The sequence below is a fragment of the Cajanus cajan genome, chromosome 5, assembly GCF_000230855.2.
Source record: "Cajanus cajan strain Asha chromosome 5, NIPB_CcT2T_4, whole genome shotgun sequence".
In the NCBI taxonomy this organism is placed as follows: domain Eukaryota; kingdom Viridiplantae; phylum Streptophyta; class Magnoliopsida; order Fabales; family Fabaceae; genus Cajanus; species Cajanus cajan.
This window is the reverse complement of record NC_138521.1, coordinates 71,125,966-71,146,241: the sequence shown is the minus strand read 5'-3', so window position 1 is coordinate 71,146,241 and position 20,276 is coordinate 71,125,966. Positions and strand designations below refer to the sequence as shown.

Genomic DNA, 20,276 nt, shown 5'->3' with positions numbered 1-20,276 from the left:
TTCATCACTGACCTCATACTTTATTTTGATTTTGATTAAGAGGCAAAATCTATCATATGCCAAAAATATATAAAGATGAGAATCATTGTTTTTTTTTTTTAAATATTCAAACTAAAATTAATTTTGTCATATTCTTGGAGGACAAAGTAAATTTTATTTTATCCTAAATAAAATTTCCTTCTACATAAAAAAATATAAGTGTTTAAAGCTAAATAATATTTTAGACTGTACAGTAGCTAATTCGCAATATTTGTCTCTTATTTTTTAATCTCACATCTCCATCCATTGTGCACTCGTGCGTTGAGCTGTTGTCGTTACTGCTTGACTTTTGTAGGATGGTTCTAAAGCTTAATTGAGATACATACATCTAAAACTACACTTTGTCTTTAAAATCATCATCAACTCGATGGTACAACCAATATTCTCATCATAGACGACAAAAAAAGGATCAAAGTCTCTTTAGATAATATTTCCATTCAAAATGTATGAATGTATCCCATCAATCCTATCTATGTGATCCACATATTGTGTGCTAGCTGTACTAAGTGACAATATACCGTTCCAATAAGTCACTGTACGACCTACAAATCTTTATTGAGAAGGAAAATGTCTAGTGTACAACCACTTTTAAGCCCGAAAGCTATAAGGAAGGAAAAGATCAAAAAAATATTGAAAAAAGAACTCATTTATCTTTATGTCATAAAAAGAGTTATTCATTAATTATCAATTAAATGATTTTTATAAAAAAATGGATAGGAGTTTACCTTATTTTTATAAAATTAATTTATAAAAATAAAAATTATTCTCTATTTATATATACCCATATTATTATGATCTCATATTTAGTCAATATAGGATATATAATATTTTATATAAATATAAAAATAGCATGCCATATTTTTTTTATTTAATTAATATTAAATAAATATTGAATATAATTGGTTGAAGTTCCACATCTAACTAATAATATAATTCAAATAATACATATAAGTAAATTAACTCTCAATCTAATTTTTTAATTGAATTAGACTATTTTATTTTAAAATGACATCAAAACTTATATATATCTGATCACCATAATGTATTACTATCATAGTAATTTTTTTTATCTAGTTGAATTCGATATTAAAAAATCTACAAAGATTTTTACAGCATACTAAATTGAGCTAAATCACCTTATGCATGATTTTGTAGTACTTACCACTATGTGATAATAACAATTATAATTAATTTCCATCACCAAAACTCCATATTTATTTATTCAGAAGAGAAGTGGGGAATGCGAATCCATAAAACCAACTGAATAAGCAAACGAACAGGATTTTGAACGTAAACATTACGATGCTCTGAACATCATTGTACTTAGGGTTTCAGTTTCGAACTTTATGCAAAAGAAAACATGGATGATAGAAGAGACTTCGTTATAAATGTCCAACCAAATTTCTTAAAATAAATTAATTATGAGTAAAGCCAGTAAATATTATATTGCAAAAAAATTAACCACCAGATACCCAATGAAACATAAATAACAAGGATATACAACTCAGTAAAAAAAAACAATGATATACAAATAATTGAAGGGTGTAAAGTCTGATTTGACAGTCGACGAAATATTATTCAAACATAGAAGATATACGTGCTTGTCGGTGAATTGAATTGTTACGATTTATAGATAGCGACCAGAGCCAAGAGGATGAGATCTCGAGAGGGACGCGGGGACACTGCATGAGGCACAAAATAGAGTATTGGTTTATTTTGGTCAATAAAAATGAATAATAAATTAAGTGTTTTCACCTTTTCTTTTTCGTTATATATATATTTTTTAGTAAAACTACATTATCCCACCTTTTGATTTTGTTTTCTTTATAAAGAATATTAAACAGAAATAATGATATATTCGTGTTATCTTTGTATTTATACTGAAACCAACGCCACTTGAGCAGATTCTATTCTAATTATAGGGAAGGTGTATGGGATGAAAAGCCGACGGTGCCGGCATATATGCATACTTTACATAAATCATTTCTTCATCAAATAACAACAACCAATGTGCACGTGTGCATGCTGCCCAAAACAAAGTAATTAAGGAGTCAAAATGTGTGGTAGCAGCTGCCAATTTTGGGGTCTTCGTCATCTCATTTTCTTTTTCCTAATTAAATTTTTCCTTTACTTCCTATCTCTTCTCCACTTTCACCCTACGTCCCTACCCAATTTCGTACCACTAGAGGAAATTATCTATTTCGCTTAATTTGGCCCTTCACTTTGTCTGCTCCCAGCCCCTACTTTGTTTTCTGGCCAAGTTAATTGTATAACATGTTTTGGAAACTTGTTAAGAATGAATGAATAAATCACATTTGAGATACGGAAGATATAACTATTAGTTTATAAAAATTATATTTTAAAAAAAAGAAAAAATGAAACTAAAACACACTATATATGATAATTGCTGGGTCTTCATGTAGCATGCATATATCCTTAGCAGGAATGGGTGGTTGTCTTACTTACACGGTCCACATTAATAATCCACTTTACAACTAAGAAACGCGTAGCTAGATAGCTAGCTATACACGGTTTTGGAGGTTGGGAGTGATGGAATCTTCAACAATATCAAACCACACTATTTTATGCAAAAATGGAGTTAGATTTGATAGTATATTTGTTAGGTCATTTTTTCACTATAAGAATCTTAATTTGTGATGTTATCTTATTAGGTAGATCTAATGATTTTCCTATGTATATCTTCCACCTAGATTTTTTCTCTGTTCGTTTTGGATTGCATTTCTTTGCAAAGTCATCGTATCCCCAAACATAGTTATCTTAGATTTGCATGCGTTTGTATATATCCCCAAACATTGTTATTTTACAGATAAAAAAAAATAACAAATTAAAACAATTATTTTATAAAATTAATCTTATCATTAATTTTTTTTTAATAATATAACACAAATATCACTTTTTACCTAATATTATTAGGGGCATAATTAAAATAATAATAATAATAATAATAAATTTTGCATGTAATAAAAAATTAACATAATACTTATTTTAAAATTTATTTTTCTCTTTTAATATGATAAAAATGAGTAATTGAATATTGAAACATGATAATAATGAATTTGCAAACTATATATTCTTCCAAATCTTTTTCTCAATTGCCTGCGGCATTTCCATAATCTAAATAAACTGAATCTATCCAAGAATTATAAGAATCTTTCACGTCATCAAAAGTAGAAACATATATACGCATTGTTATGACATTCCTTTATTTCAAACATCTTATCAGATTGAATTGGGGATTAGTGAATCTTTGTCATGCTAACTACTCTTTAAGGGATTAGATATTTTGTTAGAGAAAGATTTAATGGTTTCATTAATTGTGCTATCATGTTCTGCCGTCTAGCCAGCTGCATGCACATGTGAAATATTAATTAAACATGTTGAATTCGACCGGGTGATCTTAATAAAAAAAAGTATATAGTACCCAAGAAAAAAAGTGACACCTTGAAAGAAATCAAAACTAATATACATTATTAGGATTTATTGAAGCCTACTATATAACAGATTTGAGTTGTCATTCTTAAAAATGAAATATAATCTCTCTATCTTTATTCTCACACAGTTACATATTTATTTTGGTTTTATATATAACACATTTTTAATTTTTTTATATCAAATGAAATCAATTTGTTTATTTACAATTAAAAGTTTCAAATGTCTTCAACTATTTGTAAAATAAATTTTTATTGATTAAATTAAATTTATTTTTAAATTATTTTTCTCAATTTTTCTTACTTTTACAATGCATTTACTTTAAATTATTTTTAAAATAATTTTATTGATTTAATTATTTTATATATAATTAAATCAATATTTTTTCCTCTTTATTTTATTATTCATTTATAGAAGATTAAATTTTTATTTTCAATTTTAATGGTAGTGTATTTATTTTCTTTGGAAAAATATTAAAAAATATAAAATAAAAATTGAAACATTTTTATCATCATTAATCACGACTTATATAAAATAAAAAACAGCAAATAGCCCAAACCAGCTAAGAGATTAATCTTCACTATCTCATTGTAGAATAGGCTTGTTTGAACATTTTCCTTTTCCTTGTTAGAGGAATGAAAACCGGATCAAGGTTGTGCTTAAATACAGTTGAAAAAAATGATTTTGAAGTGATATATATGATTTATGTTTGATTGTTTTTATTATAAAAGTTAGTTTAGTATAAATCTTTTAATTCAACATAGAAGTTGCCTAATGTTGTTTTAATTAAAAATTAATTTCATACTGAATTAAATATGTGAAAAATTTATAAAATCATGCTAATCCCTATTCCAACGTGAATATATGAAAATAAGAAAGAAAACAAGGATGAAATAATAGAGACGTCTTTTTTTTGTCTATTTTTTTAAGAGTAGTGCTTACTCTCTCGGGGCCAGCCCATGAGAGATCCATGAACAACAGTTTGGGGCTGTTTCAGTAAAGATTGGGCCAACATGGGCCATGTCCATAAGCCATTGGCAGGGGTTCGGAATTTGGTAGTAGAAGTTGCTAAGTTATCTTTTCTATGCATTCACAAGAAGTTGGTAGCTTCGAAATCCGATGGCAAAGGCAAAGACACAGCAAGTACTAACAATGCCTACACGTCTACCTCAATATGTATCGCTTCGCCGGGTCGAAATTTCGAATCCCTCGATGTGGACCACAAAATGCGCCACCATTCCTTCACTTTCAATTTCTGCCTCTGCTCCTCTGCGCTACGCGTCGTTTCGCTGCAGCTCCACCTCCACCAATTTGCCCTCTTCACCCAAAATCTTCGTTAAAGGTAACCTTCGATTCAATAGTAGGTCTCCTTCAATTGTGTCGAAATCGTCAATTTCCCTCGTTTTCGTTTGTTGAGAAGCTAAGCACTTGCCATCAATGCCAAGTATTATTTCAGTGTTGCTCAAGATTTTTGTAGATGTCACCAATAATCTAATAAATGATCTTTACGACTGATTATAAATCATTTGATCCATAATCCATTCCACTCTTGTATCATCATCACAAAAAATCTGTTGTATTGCATGTAGTAACATGTTGAGTTGATATTATACCTGCAATGTTAGTCTTAAGAAGTTCTCCATTTCCATTTCCATTTTCTGTGAAAAATCATTATACTGAAGTTTTCATGGTTGGCCAATGCAGGACTTCCTCTCTCAACCTCCGAAGGACGCTTGATGAAGGTGTTTTCAGAGTTTGGTGAAGTTACTCTTGGTAATAATAAATCCTTTTTGGGTTGTTAGCTTGCTTTTCAGGCAGGCTATCTTGGGACTTGACCTTTATTTCAGCGGGATACTTGCTAGAAAATATATGTTTGCCATGAATGGACTTTCATTTTCTGAAACTGTCGAACCTATTTAATCATTTTAATTATAATTGATTTTATCTTATGGCAGTCCAGCTTCCAATAGATAAAGAATCAAGTCAGTCTTTAGGATTTGCATTTATTTCGTTTGCCAAGGAAGAGTCTGCACAATTGGCTGTGCAAGAGATGAATGGAAAGGTGGGCATGACTTTTGAGAGTTTCCAACTATAAGAGATGTCCTATCCATACTAAAATGTTATTGACCTGGTAGCAGGTTTTGTGGTGCAGTTTTTTGATGGCAGGTTTATTTATGTTACAATTGCAAAGCCTAGATCATCAAAAAGTTCAAAGAGGACAACGGCCTACAAATTTTAATCGTATGAGCAGTGGCCAATAGCATCTTTTTCTTTCCCCAAAAACAAAGGAAAAGTTGTTCTAGCAATTTTATATAACTTTGTCAGTGCCATGAAACTTTTCCACTGTCTTGTTGAATCTTGGCGTTTAAGGACTCTATGAATTCCTTGATATGGAGGGGCTAAACAATATTCTATCCTTGTGAGGTGTCTAAAGTTCAATGGTATGCATTGTATTCCTTAGCGTCAGAGTTGAGAGACCACTTGATTTGCAGAGTAATTAAACATTTTATCACAAAAAGCATCATTTATGTATGAGTTAATACATAGTGAAGTTTTTTTATAACTCAAACCACATTGCTTGGAAGCTAGTCATCAAGAACAAGCTGCTTTTATAGCTGTCGTGACCACACTCAAGGCTCTGGATATGGGACCTCAGTGATCGGCCAGTGGAATTGCAAGTAATGATTAGATCAATACTGTACTGAAGAAGATTCACACGTTGAAGGCCCGGTCTTCCAAAAGACTGAAATGTAAAAGCATATATAAGGCATATATGCCTGGAAGGAGTGGCAGTATTGGAGGGAGTTTGAAGAGCTTATTGTATTACCAAGAAGAAACATGCCACCCTTATATTTGGATTCATGACACAGGATGGCTAAGCAGCAGTATATTAGCCTCGAGGATTCTTCCGAGATCAAAATCTTCTGGGATCAACAGATATATATCGGTTAGTAAGAGCACGACGCCAGATTTCTGCTGAATTTAAAAGCTTATTTTTCAGGTTTGTTTGTCATGAATTAGAAATTGAAGTTCTATTTCTTGCTTTTTATTTAATTATGGCTTTCTTCCACCCCCTTTCCCATATTCATGTGTTGTGCTAACATAAGAATGAATTTCCTGATCATAATTGATATGGTTTTTGTCATGGTATAATTTTTATTTTAAACAAACTCAAGTATAATATCTTAAGTATTATTGATACCAATCTTCAATATAAATTGAAGTTTATTTTGGTAATTGTAGTTGATATCTAACGAAATCTTCAATAAGGGTAAAGGCAAGTCACACACTTTTGTTTGTTATAATTTAATTTAATAGATATTCCTTTGAATTCATGGTAGATTGGTTCAAAAATATTTATTCGTATTACTAATTATTGGCAGAGGTTCAAGAGTAAGTGAAAGCTGAGCTAAACTTAATTTAATCTTTTCACAATAAATGAAAATGAAATTGATGTCCAATTCATAAGACAGTTGAATTGCAATTAGTTTTGTTTTTCATTGGATTATTGTGCTTTTATTTGAAAATTGTATTATTTTTCATTGCACTGTCTTTATTATTACAATTACTGAATAAAAGATTTATTTTTTTCTTACACCATATGGTCACTCAGCAATTGATAATAAATATATTTTTTTCATTATATAATTCTAAATTATTGAAACTTTTAGATATGTTAAAACTATTCACAAAGGAAAAGTAATAAAAATTAGTAATAATATGAAGTTAAATTCATATTATTTTTTAAAAAAATTAAAATACAATTTTTTAAAAATCAATAAATAATATGAATTGAATTACACTTCTTCATTTTACAAAAAAAAAAGGATTAATTTTGGGAGGAAATTATTTCCCCAAGTTATACCAAAAAAAAAAATTGAATTACGCCGGGTTGACAAGTATATGTAGGATTAATGGATATAAATTTATAATCTATAACTATGTACCAAAAAAATATTCTCGATTTTAATTTCCACTCTTTGGAGGATTATACCCTTTATCAATTACAAGAAATTAGAATGTAATCACTCACAATTACAAAGAAGATATAACCACAAATTTATATTTTAGTAAAGACATGAAGTATTTCTTTCTTTACCAGTAATAAATAATATATATATATATATATATATATATATATATATATATATATATATATATATATATATAATGAAGGTATAACTTCCACTAAAATCAATTTAATCTTTTTACATCCTTTATTTCTTTTCAATAAAAGATTTAACGCATCAAATATCACTATAAAATTAAGACAACTCAACAAGATTATATATATATATATATTAAATTAAATTTTAGAAGGATTTATATTTCATAATTATAAAAATAAAAAATTGAATTAATGTTGGGAGGGAATTATGCCCACTAGTAAGAAAATTGAATTAAATCCAATGGACAAGTAAACGTAGATCTCATGGATATAAATAGTAGATAATAATTATAAATGATAATATCAGAAAATTTGAGATTGATTTTGGAGGGAATTATACTTATTAGTTAAATAAAAAATATTGAATTAATTTTATAAGGAAATTGTCCCTCCTAATTAAAAAAATAGATTAATTTTATGAGGGAATTATACCTCATAGTTACACTAAAAAACTTTAATTACACCCAATAGAAAAAAACATTTAGGCCTAATGGATATAAATAATAGATAATAAGATTGGATTGATGTTGGAGGGAGTTATATCTTTTAATTATATAAAAAGAAATTGAATTAATTTTTGGAGGGAATTATACCTTCCGATTATAAAATAAAAATAAAAATAGATTAATTTTGGTAAGAAATTATACCTTTTAGTTATAAAAAAATATATCCAATTAATAATTACATAAGGCCAAATGGATATAATTAATAAATAATAAATACAAAAAAAATTGAATTAATTTTATAGAGTTACATATCCTAGTTATAAATTTTTTTAATTAATTTTGAGAGATAATTATACCGCAAAATTTTAGAAATAAAAAATTAAATTTGAGAGACAATTGTAGCTCTGAATTATAAAAGAAAAAAAAATCAAATTACAACTCAAAAGATAATTGCGTGTTAGCTTAATCAATATAAATAATATTATCTATTATCTATAATTTATTTTTTATTCAAAAAATAAATTATATATATATATATATAATATAATATAATATAATATAATATAATAGATATAAATGTTAGACCAGATAGATAAGTATGTATAAACTTAACGAGTTTATTTAAAGAAGTGTAGAATTTTCCGTTAATACAATTTTATGTGATTGTCACTTAGAAAGCCAATTTGTAAAAGAGTTGAAGAAGCTTACATTTCATTTTTGGAGGGAGTTATACCTCATAATAATAAAATAAAAACAGAATTAGATTAATTTTGAAAGGAAAGTATACCTCCTAGTTATAAAAAAAAAAATATACCCCAATAAATAATTACATATAGACCTAATGGATATAAATAATAAATAATGAATATAAAAAAACTTGGATTATTTTTTAAGTGAGTTATATCTTCTAGTTATAAAAAAAATGAATTAATTTTGAGAGAGAAATATACCTCCACATTATAGAAATAAAAAGTTGAATTTGAGAGGGAATTGTGGTTCTATAATATATAACTATATAGAAAGATATCCTAGATTTTTTCACCTTTTGGAAGATTATACCCTTTACCAATTATAAGAAATCAGAATGTAACCACTCACAACCACAAAGATATAATCACAAATTTATTTTTCAGTTGAGGACATAGAGTGATTCTTTCTTTATTAGTAATAAGTAATAATTATATATGTGTATAATAACAATAATAATAATTATTATTATTATGGACATAAAATACGATTGGATTGATTTTGAGAGGAAATTATATCTCTTAGTTATTCTAAAAAAAGTTAAATTACATCTGATGGACAAGTACATGTAAGTCTAATGGATATAAATAATAGATAATAGTTATAAATAATAAATAATGAATATAAAAAAATTGAATTGATTTTAGAGAAAGTTATACCTCTTGATTATGAGAATAAAAAATTGAACTAATTTTGGGAGGGAATTATACCTCCTAGTAAAAAAAAATTGAATTACATCCGATAAACAAGTAAATGTAGCCCTCATCGATATAAATAACAGATAATAGTTATAAATAATAATATCAGAAAATATTACATTGATTTTGGAGGGAAATATATCTCTTAGTTATTTAAAAGAGACTGAATTAATTTTAGAAGAAAATTATACCTTCTAATTAAAAAAATGAATTAATTTTATGAGAGATTTATACTTCATACTTATACTAAAAAAAATTTGAATTACACCCGGTAGATAATAAGTATATGTAGACCTAATGGATATAAATAATAGATAATAAGATTGAATTGTTTTTGGATGGAGTTATATCTTCTAATATTATATATATATATATATATATATATATATATATATATATATATAAGATCGAATTAATTTTTGGAGGGAATTATACCTCCCAATTATAAAATAAAATTAAAATTAAATTAATTTTGGAAATAAATTATACCTCCTAGTTACAAAAGAAAATACACCCAATAAATAATAACATATAAGCCTAATGGATATAATAATAAATAATAAATTTTAAAAAGATTGGATTAATTTTAGAGAGAGTTATATCTTCTAGTTATAAAGAAAATTAAATAAATTTTGAGAGAGAATTATACCATAAAAAGTTAAATTTGAGAGAGAATTATGACTGAGTTATAAAAGAAAAAAAAATTGAATCACGACTCAAAAGATAATTACGTGTGAATCTAATCGAAATAAATAATATTAGTGGATAATGTTTAATAAATTAAAGACAATAGATATAACTAATAGTACAATTGTGACACCTAATAGATAAATACGCGTAAGCTCAATGAGCCTATTTAAAGACGTCTAGTATTTTCAGTTAATACTGTTTTACACTGAGAAAGTCAATTTGTGAAAGATTGAAAATTGAAGAAGTTAGCATTTGATACGTGTTGGCCTGCGTACGTTTTCTCAACAAAACAATGTATTTAGCAGGTATTCTAATTTTCTACTATTGATTCTGTTAATTTCTTAAGTGGTGCTTGGCTGCTACCAATCAAGAATGTTAATTTGCATACTGAATTACTAAGACTTAATTAAGTGGAAAGATTATGTTTAATTTAATTGTTAGTAGCTAAGAATGATTGGTGATATTAATATTATTTGATTGTGATTGGGCAGGTAGTAGGAGGCATTATGATGTTAGAATTGGGATGAGAAATCCATGGAACAGTAACATAATTAGAAGAAGAAACATTCACTTTCATCCTCCATACCCTTACCCTTGCTATTGCCTTTCACCGCCACAACCACAACCCACAACCAACCCTCCTCTTCTGCTTCATCGTCGCTGGCCTTATGCAACTGGAATTCCCGTTTTGCCCCCCCCCAATGCCAATGCTCCTAAGAATATAAACAACACTGTCAATTTGCACAAACACACTCTCACCCTCCAACTCGATCCTAACAATCCACATCACCACTTGATTTCCTTTCATTTCGATGCCCTCTATGATGGCAGGTAACATATTTATTTGATGTCTTGTTCTGCCCTGTGTTATTCTATTTTAACCTTCATAATAATATCAACTTACTATAATACAAATGTTCATGTTTAAACTTAACTCAATGGCAATTTACTTTATTACTTACCTATTCTATGTATGTGAAGAACCCTGTCATTAGTAGCTAAGATTTCTTTTATTTTCCTTTCTTATGTATTGGGCAGCTTTACAATCTTCTACATGGTTAAAGAAGAAGGATGTATGTTCAGTCCACTATTTCCGGAGGTGTTTGAGCCAATTACATTTACTTTTGAAAAAGGAGTTGGACAGAAATTTTGTCAGCCTTCAGGAACAGGCATTGATCTAGGTTTCTTCGAGTTGGATGATCTTTCTAGGTCTTTTTCACCCGAAGATGATGAATTTCCCCTTGTCATATGTGCTGAAACAAGTAGTAATTATGCACTAGATGCAACCCCTCACATGCAAATAACTCAAGCTATCTTAGAGAAAAGTAATGATATTGGTCCTTTCAACGTAAAAGTAGTTAGACAGCTTCTGTGGATTAATAATGTTTGTTATGAGCTGAAAGAGTTATATGGAACGGCAACAGATTTTGATGATGATAATGATTCTGAGGAGGAGTGTGTGTGTGTTATATGCATGATGGAACCCAAGGACACTGCTATCTTGCCCTGCAGACATATGGTATCATATCTTGTCAAACCAACTTTATTATTTGTGTAATGTGTTGTTCAATCTTCATACTCAGTAATAGTTATTTTACATCATGTCATGTATAAGCATTATATTTATTTCACTGCTTTCATTTCTCATATTACATGTATTGTATTTTCCAGTGTATGTGCAGTGAGTGTGCCAAAACTCTACAGTCTCAATCAAATAAATGCCCTATATGCCGTCAACCAATTCAAGAACTTATAGAGATCAAGATAAACAATAACAATCAATGACACATTGTTGCCTTATGCAAAGTTCTATTACATGGTATGATTTTTTTTATTTTTTATTTTTAAATTGCATTCAATAATCTGTTTATAGTTCATGCATGTGTGACGTAGGATGTATAAAGAAAAAGAATGTATCCTAATTGTTAGATTCTTGCTCTTCTTTTCGATTTTTTTTTTAAAAAAAAAAAAAGAGTCAACTAGTATTATCATAAACTTTTAAGTTTGGGGAGGTTCTTAGACATAAATTTTTTAAATAGTGAAAATGTAAAAGTAAAATTGATTTAATAAGTCATTTCTTTTTGTATTTTATTTGAAATGGGTTTTTATTCTTCTTTCACTTTTCCAGTTTGCAACTGCTTAGGTGTAATAAATATTTATTTCTCAAGAATGTTAAAAAATGAATAGCTTCACACTTCATTTACATTAAATTAAATTGTATAGTTGTTAAGTAACCAACAGTTTATTTTTCAAATCTTTATGTACAGAGATAAAACATAGACATTTCATGTAAAAATACTATTGTGATTGTTGAGATGTGAAATTGATAACGAGGGAGTCAAATCCAACGAATGAAATTAACTTTTTTTTTTTTTTTTTCTTTTGCAGATAGAGATTGGACTCTTAACTTCATATTCAAAATTTGCGCCAAAATAACCAAGTGATCGGATATATCCCGCGGATAGAAACTGCAAAAGCGTATAGATCGTGCGGCTCACAAGTTTTTTTGTGTTTATAATTTTTTTTTTGTATGAAATAAGCTTTTTGTACATTTTGAGATTGTCTATTTTCAGCATGACAATTCATAGACCTTGTAGATGTATATTTTAATCATTATAGTTCATTCATTATTCAATTGTTTTTTTTTTGACAAAATTCATATTATTCAAATTTTAAACATGGGAACAAGTTGACAAAAATTATCTGACAAAAAAAAATCTTTCGTTCCAAAATTACAACTCATCTACATTCAAGAAATTTATGGTTTTTGACATCAACCTAATCATACTATTTCATATCTAAAAGTTATTTAATTTGAGTATATCCATACAAATTTAAGATGATTTTTTAAAATCATGTCAAGTAAAATCTGACGGGAATTATGATCTTGACCCATGGCCTCTAACCGATGAAGTAGAAGATAAAACTGGTTTTCTTAAGGAGGACATGAACTTAAAGAAAAAGATTATCTTGCTAAGTCAAAAAATGGAAACAAATCCATTGAGCCATAAACAAACGGGTAGAAATTTCTCTATAACGATCACAACTACATGTATCCCTAGTAATTTAATTTTGTCTGAAAATTACTAAAATTTAAAGAAAAAAGTAATAAAAAGGGTAAAAAAAGAAAATATAAAAAAAAGAAAATAGAATTCCAAATGAAAATTGAAAATAACAAAAAGGGAAAAGTAAAAAAGATATAATTAGAAGAGATAAAATAAGTGAGATGCATGTATACTCTTCTAAGTAAATAATTTAGATTTTTTTTAAATGTTTTTAGGTTCAATAACATAAATTTACAATATCATATATTTTGCTATAATTATCTATTTAAGGTTATGTTTTTGCACAACTGAAAATCTTAACAATAAATTTACAATTGTTGTTTCTAACATGAAAACCAAAATTCACCTTCATCTTAATGAAAATCAATTTTAAAGGTGATTTGTTAAAAAAAATGTTAATAAGTCATAAAAACATTAAGAAAGAAAAAAAACTTTTTAGTGGACTATTATTATACGTCTAAAATGTAAAAAATAATAATAATAAAGAAATAGTTGCTTTATGAATAAATTGCCTACAACACCTATTTTTTAAAAAATTAAGAGGCATGAGTTTCTCTTTTTCTTTTTAAAGAGATATGCTACTGTGACTTCTTTTTAAAGTGTCTTATTATGAATTAAATTCACAAGAGAAACTCTTGGAGACCTGACGAACGCAATGAGCTAGGTATAGTGCTGGGAATTTATTTGTGATGAAGTTTGTACGTTGATTCTGTTTGACGTATTTACTAGCACAGCTAACGTAAGCGTAGGTACTGTACATGTACTGTTGTCTACCACTAAACTCAAATATGAAATATCAAAATATGAGAATTTTCTATTATAAACAGGTGGATGGATGTGGTTGACTAGTCGTAAATACCCGCATTGCATATGCTATAATTTAATGTTTCTTTTTTATTTTATCTGAACAGAGTATATCCCCAAAGGCAAAGCGATGACGAATCATGGTAGACTTTGATAAATAACAAAATAATTATTGTGGGTGAAAGTACGCGTTTATGGTGGGATCTGCGTTTAGTTTGCGATGCAGTGCGTATGATTGGTCGGAGACGTGACCTAGCTCATCGAACGACTTCAACAGGTGAGAAGAGAATCGGAATCGGAGTGAGACGATGAGGGCGGTGAGTGCGTTAATGGTGGCTCGGATGCTGACGCGGGACCACTCCCTCGCCAACGAAAGCATAGCCTTCGGATCTGTGTGGTGGTTCGTCTACGCCGGAATCTCCTGCTTCCTCGTCCTCTTCGCCGGAATCATGTCCGGTCTCACCCTCGGCCTCATGTCTCTCGGCCTCGTCGACCTCGAGATTCTCGAGCGCAGTGGTTCTCCTTCTGAGAAAATGCAAGCCGGTAGTTACCTACTTCCTCCCAATCTTCCTACACATCAAAATCATTTATATTATATTATAGATTAATCTTTTGCAGCGGTCATACTTCCCGTGGTTAAAAAGCAGCACCAGCTTCTGGTTACTCTGCTTCTCTGTAATGCTGTCGCCATGGAGGTAACACTTGTTTGTACGCTTCATAAGGATTATGTGCAGTGTATGTACTTTGTTCGCTTCATACTGATTCCTAAACCCTGCCTAACTTTTTACAGCCATTGGTTTTCAAACTTGCAATCTGCAGGCTCTGCCGATATACCTAGATAAACTATTCAATCAGTTTGTTGCTATCATTCTCTCTGTAACTTTCGTCCTCTTTTTCGGGGAGGTATGCCATTTTGATGACTTTCCTGTTCTGTGGTTTCGTTTAGCCTCAATATTTGAATCCAATGTATATTGTTAAGTCCTTTATATATATACATATATAAATAAATAAATAAATCATTTCTGATTTCAGGTTATTCCTCAAGCAATTTGTAGTAGATACGGTCTTGCTGTAGGTGCCAACTTTGCATGGCTAGTGCGGATTTTAATGATTATCTGTTACCCGGTTTCTTATCCAGTTGGAAAGGTATATTCTCCAACAGAGGTTGTTCTGTTCCTTAGCATTCTTTTCATAACTGATATAATATAACTGAGAAGAGAATGAACAAATGGAAATTATAGCATACCATTTCAAGATATCTCCAGTATGTTGAGTATGGTGTGTCGGACAAATTAAGGTCTTTGTAAAGCAGATGATGGAGACAGTTATATATGTCTTTCCATGTTTAAAAGATTGCTATAGCAAGTTAGCAGCAGAAAATGAGAAATATTATTGGCATGTGTTTAGGGCTGAAACCCTGGTCAATCTCCTGGCAATTGTATTGTAGCTCTGCACAACTGAAAGCACAGAGCGCCAGTTTTTTTTTTCATTCATAGGTGATGGGTTTTATGTTACTCATAATGCTCACAATGTGTTTTTTTTTCTCACTAATTTTTGTTCCAGGTTCTGGATTACCTATTGGGGCATAATGAGGCTTTATTTAGGCGAGCTCAGTTAAAAGCTCTTGTCTCCATTCACAGCCAGGAGGTATAAATTAGTAATTATTTTTCAATTTACAGAATAAGTCATGTCAAGATTGGTTAAGCTACTACTCATCTGTCCTGTGACTCCTGTCTAGGTGTTTGATTCATATATGTTGAATTTATTTGTTTATAGGCTGGGAAAGGTGGTGAGCTTACACATGATGAAACAACAATTATCAGTGGAGCTCTTGATTTGACTGAAAAGGTAAGTGCCACATTTCACATGCCACACTGAGTGTCATTTCATGTCAGTCCAATATAATTTTCAGTTTATGATGTTCAATACAGTAGAATATGAAGTTAGTAACCTATTTTTTGAGTTTTATACACTGATGATGGTAGAAAGTGTCAAGTACCCAGTAACTTGTAACTTTTGTCTTCTGCTTGGGAATGCTAGGAAGTGTCAATACTCAATGGCGTTGGACATGGAATAGGAAACTGGGTTTTATTAAATATTTTTCAACATACCAATATACCATTCCATGTTGATGCAAATTTGGCTATCTACTTCCAGTGATCTTTTTCCATAAATAGTGCATTCCAATGCATACTTGAATTTTCTGTGTTTTAATTCATCATTAACTTAACTATCATGCTTTATGTTGTTCACTTATATAAGGCACATTTAATGTATTCTTTTCCAGCTTGCCTTTTCTTTCTTTGTTTAATTTGTGTCTTTGAACAGACTGCTGAGGAGGCTATGACTCCTATTGAATCAACATTTTCTTTGGATGTTAATTCAAAATTGGACTGGTAAGTTTTCTTAATTTCTTGGTCATTATGCTTTAGCAGGTCAAAAATAGGTGATTGAATTTGTTTTGAAAATCACTTTTCTTTTTGATGATGAACTCATTTGTTTTCAATTTTTTGACTTTTTTGTTTTGAAAACAACTTCACTTTTTGATGCTGAATATTTCTTTTCCACTGCTCCAATTGCTAGAACATGCAGAAAATATTTCTCTAGTTATTTCCCACCAAACTAGTGAGACCTAACTTTGCTTGCATGTTGAGAGCAGAATTCTTGGTTAGAAGATGCAAAGCATATGTAAATAGTAGAATCATTCTTGTGCTTTTCCCCTCTTTCATTTTTTCCTTACAATCATTTTAATGTTGATAATCTTAAATCAGGGAAGCAATGGGAAAAATTCTTGCTCGCGGGCACAGCCGTGTTCCTGTGTATTCTGGAAATCCAAGGAATATTATTGGGCTTCTTCTGGTGTGTTTTTTTCCCCACATTTTGACTTTATATTTTCTCATTTTATTCTTTTTTAGGTTCTTTCTTCACATCATTTCTATTTAAATTAGGTCAAAAGTCTTCTTACTGTACGACCAGAGACAGAGACCCCTGTCAGTGCTGTATCCATTCGGAGAATTCCACGGTGCGCTTGTCTATTAATTTATTCTCATGTTTTTTTTTTCCTTTCAAACAAATTGTCAAATATCCAAAGTTTGTGTACGGGTTTTATATGTACAGGGTTCCATCGGATATGCCTCTCTATGATATACTAAATGAATTCCAAAAGGGCAGTAGTCATATGGCTGCTGTTGTTAAGGCTAAGGGAAAAGGCAAAGAAACTCCGCAAATCATTGATGAAGAGAAAAATGAAGAAAACAATAGTGTTGGTGGGGATTCACAGTTGACCACTCCGTTGCTACAGAAACAGGATGAGAAATCAGGAAGTGTTGTTGTTGACATTGTCAAGCCTTCAAAGCCTTCCAGCATTAATAAGCTGATGCAACGTAGTGATAGCACAACGAATGGTCCCTCTGCAGAAAATATTGAAGATGGTGAAGTGATTGGTATTATTACTTTGGAAGATGTATTTGAAGAACTTCTGCAAGTAAATTTCTGTTTTCTGAGACATACATACCCCCCTTGATTGTCCAGTGTTTTGTCTTTTTCCAACCCTTGTGACTGATTGTAATTGCTTCTTTGATACAGGAAGAAATTGTTGACGAGACAGATGAATATGTTGATGTTCATAAGAGGTAATAGAGAGTGCATACTTTCAAAATTTAGGTGGGATTGTAGCAGAGAAGCATGAAATTGCTACAAATCTGAATTTTGATGTACATAAATTTTATTTTGCAGAATACGTGTTGCTGCGGCTGCAGCTGCTTCCTCGGTGGCCAGAGCTCCATCAGCACGAAGATTGAGTAGCCAAAAGGGAGCAGTAAGTGTTTTATCATTACACAATTTTCGTGATTTTAATATTTGTTTCTTGTCTGCCGTAGTTGCTAATGAAATGAATCTCTTGAAAAAGGTTCTGAATATTCATGTTTCTCTGCTTGGTTTATTATCCTGTAATTCTCCATGATTTGCATGGCTATATACGTTCAGCAGCTCTGAACGGTAATCCAAACAAGCATTTAGTTGGAAATAGTGTTCTGACACTGTTTCAAAAAAATAAAATCAATAGGCTTAAATATGTTTTCATTAGTCCTCTAAAATATTTTAGTTGATTATGATTTTCATAATCTTTTTTATTTATTTTAAATTATCATTATCATCACTTATTGATGCCATGAGTCCATGACATGTATCTATCCATATCATGACTGTAACTGTTTTGAAGTAACGTGATATAACATGTTTAGAAGCGTGATATACCATCAATAAGTAAAGATAGAAACTATTTAAAAATTAAAAAAAAATTAATAATCATATTATTTGTACGAAGTATTTATGACTTCACTGTTGATTAATCTCTGCCGAAAAATTTAGCTAGCCATCTTTAAAAAAATTGAAATTTATGATAACCAAAGCCAACAAATAAATTTTTGGAGGACTAAAACTATATTTATTCATATTTACAAAGACTAAAAATGCTTTTTATCCGATTCAAACTCTGCCATTGAATGACCTGAACAAGTAATTGATTTGACTCTTCAGGAGATCTAATGGCTCCTGTAGAGCGATGTTTCCTATTCTGTATCACTTATGGTTATGGGAGTAGCATTAAATTGCAGATCTACCTCCCAACAACCCCTCTATTAAGTTTTAAGAATTTAAAATTAGTTTATTTTCATCAAGGGATATGAGAAGATTCATGGATATTTCAACAAGTTTCAAAATTCCTTAGGTTATGTTTGGATTCATGTTTGATATGGCTCAACTTGAGTTTATGTTTGGATTCATGTTTGACATGGCTCAACTCAAGTTTAGGACGGTTTGACATTGTGTAGAAAACATGATTCCAAGTTTTAGACCCAAGTCTCATTAAAGCTGTTAGAATTAATTTTTGCATCAACACTAACTTGAGTCATACTATTTGTTGCATGAATACCCTTAGTCATGTTAAAAAGAGACACTTCATGTTTTGTATTTTTATTTAAAAATAAAATAATATAATAAAGATAGAGAAAACATAGCAGTTGAAGAGCAGTAGTAGTAGTAGTTGGTTCTTAAAAAAGAGACACTTCGTGTTTTGTATTTTTATTTAAAAATAAAATAATATAATAAAGATAGAGAAAACATAGCAGTTGAAGAGTAGTAGTAGTAGTTGGTTCTTAAAAAAAATAGAAGAGTAAATGAAAAGTGGGTGAATTAAGGGTAGAAGCTTCTATAAATAAAATATAAAATGGAGACGAGAAGAAGTTGCAAAACATGTATAACCTTTATATACATCCTTGTTATACTCGAGTCATTTTTGGTAATTATACATCCAAAATCAATTTTGAAACAAGTTTCCAAACATTTTGTTAAAATCAATTTTTTAATATTTGTTATTCAAATAAAAATCGCATTACTATAATCTCACATTTAATTAAAATAAATTCTATAAAATCATGTTAATTCAAAATTAATTCTACAAACATATATCCAAACACGCACCTAACCAGAATGGTTTTGGGGTTCAAGAATGATTTTATATTTGTTGCCTAAAGTCTGTTGGCCAGTTACGGTATGTCCTGCTTGGATGCTGATCATGTTTTCCTTCTGGTCTAATTTATTTTCACCATCCAGGGAGGCCAAAATAAGCCAGGGCAAACTCCGAAGAAATCTGCAGAAGAAAATGGATTGAATTCTACGAAGCAATAAGTGAATTCGTGTTATACTCCCAGGAGAGTTCTTCAGTCATTTGATCCTATGATTTATCATATTAATAACTCTCCTTTCTTAAGGGCTCAAACGGATGTATTGCTATTTATTGTAGTAGAAATGTTGAAGGTTATTAAGCTAGTGCCGCTTGCATATCTGCTGCAATTTTATGTTCGATCTAAATTGTCTTTTCTGTTTTTAACGAAAAGGAAAGTGTGTTTGTTTTGAGTAGAAAACTGGTTAAAAATTTTAGTTGAATGTAGGACAAAATATCTGGCTTTGAGAAGAAAATTTGGATGACAAATTCCAAAATATTTAGAGTGTGTTGGTCTGAATGTGATGGATTTAGGAATTTTAAGTAAGAAGCGAGAATAATATTCTTATACAAATTTATAATAATAAATATATAATTTTATATATTTTAAAATAAAAATATATGTTTTAATTATTTTTTGAGATTTTATATTTTAAAAATATTAAATGA

General features: G+C 29.7%; 3 protein-coding genes across 5 annotated transcripts; all 3 read left to right on the top strand.

The window, feature by feature from the left end:
• Window positions 1-4,565: 4,565 nt before the first annotated feature.
• Window positions 4,566-6,659, top strand: LOC109808459 (RNA-binding (RRM/RBD/RNP motifs) family protein). Of its 2 annotated transcripts, none has more exons than XM_020371475.3 (4): window positions 4,566-4,831; window positions 5,194-5,262; window positions 5,445-5,551; window positions 5,628-6,659. In XM_020371475.3, the coding sequence occupies exons 1-4, from the start codon at window positions 4,609-4,611 to the stop codon at window positions 5,748-5,750; spliced, it is 522 nt and encodes a 173-aa protein (XP_020227064.1). In that variant the 5' UTR covers window positions 4,566-4,608; the 3' UTR covers window positions 5,751-6,659. The 2 variants fall into 2 exon arrangements, with proteins under 2 accessions (XP_020227064.1, XP_020227066.1); XM_020371477.3 differs by having other exon boundaries at window positions 4,568-4,831; window positions 5,642-6,573.
• Window positions 6,660-10,069: 3,410 nt separating this feature from the next.
• On the top strand, window positions 10,070-14,354 carry LOC109808458 (putative E3 ubiquitin-protein ligase LUL4). The gene is made up of 6 exons (XM_083075888.1): window positions 10,070-10,543; window positions 10,730-11,069; window positions 11,277-11,757; window positions 11,910-12,057; window positions 12,627-14,052; window positions 14,215-14,354. The coding sequence occupies exons 1-4, from the start codon at window positions 10,531-10,533 to the stop codon at window positions 12,021-12,023; spliced, it is 948 nt and encodes a 315-aa protein (XP_082932014.1). The 5' UTR covers window positions 10,070-10,530; the 3' UTR covers window positions 12,024-12,057; window positions 12,627-14,052; window positions 14,215-14,354.
• On the top strand, window positions 14,246-19,967 carry LOC109808471 (DUF21 domain-containing protein At4g14240). Of its 2 annotated transcripts, none has more exons than XM_020371492.3 (13): window positions 14,246-14,650; window positions 14,726-14,802; window positions 14,927-15,010; window positions 15,140-15,253; window positions 15,671-15,754; window positions 15,884-15,955; window positions 16,436-16,503; window positions 16,879-16,966; window positions 17,056-17,129; window positions 17,225-17,591; window positions 17,693-17,739; window positions 17,843-17,924; window positions 19,718-19,967. In XM_020371492.3, the coding sequence occupies exons 1-13, from the start codon at window positions 14,416-14,418 to the stop codon at window positions 19,790-19,792; spliced, it is 1,467 nt and encodes a 488-aa protein (XP_020227081.2). In that variant the 5' UTR covers window positions 14,246-14,415; the 3' UTR covers window positions 19,793-19,967. The 2 variants fall into 2 exon arrangements, with proteins under 2 accessions (XP_020227081.2, XP_020227082.2); XM_020371493.3 differs by having other exon boundaries at window positions 14,563-14,650; window positions 14,755-14,802.
• The last annotated feature ends 309 nt before the right edge of the window (window positions 19,968-20,276 follow it).

What these genes read in the sequence shown, in the direction of transcription:
- LOC109808458 (XM_083075888.1), top strand. An exon ending in GATGCCCTCTATGATGGCAG is followed by an intron (nt 11,070 to 11,276) that starts GTAACATATTTA and finishes TGTATTGGGCAG; the next exon opens with CTTTACAATCTTCTACATGG. An exon ending in TCTTGCCCTGCAGACATATG is followed by an intron (nt 11,758 to 11,909) that starts GTATCATATCTT and finishes TGTATTTTCCAG; the next exon opens with TGTATGTGCAGTGAGTGTGC.
- LOC109808471 (XM_020371492.3), top strand. Translation starts at nt 14,416, where the DNA reads ATGAGGGCGGTGAGTGCGTTAATGGTGGCTCGGATGCTGACGCGGGAC. An exon ending in TTTCTTATCCAGTTGGAAAG is followed by an intron (nt 15,254 to 15,670) that starts GTATATTCTCCA and finishes TTTTTGTTCCAG; the next exon opens with GTTCTGGATTACCTATTGGG. An exon ending in TCTCCATTCACAGCCAGGAG is followed by an intron (nt 15,755 to 15,883) that starts GTATAAATTAGT and finishes ATTTGTTTATAG; the next exon opens with GCTGGGAAAGGTGGTGAGCT.
- LOC109808459 (XM_020371475.3), top strand. Translation starts at nt 4,609, where the DNA reads ATGGCAAAGGCAAAGACACAGCAAGTACTAACAATGCCTACACGTCTA. An exon ending in GTTTGGTGAAGTTACTCTTG is followed by an intron (nt 5,263 to 5,444) that starts GTAATAATAAAT and finishes ATCTTATGGCAG; the next exon opens with TCCAGCTTCCAATAGATAAA. An exon ending in TGCAAGAGATGAATGGAAAG is followed by an intron (nt 5,552 to 5,627) that starts GTGGGCATGACT and finishes ACCTGGTAGCAG; the next exon opens with GTTTTGTGGTGCAGTTTTTT.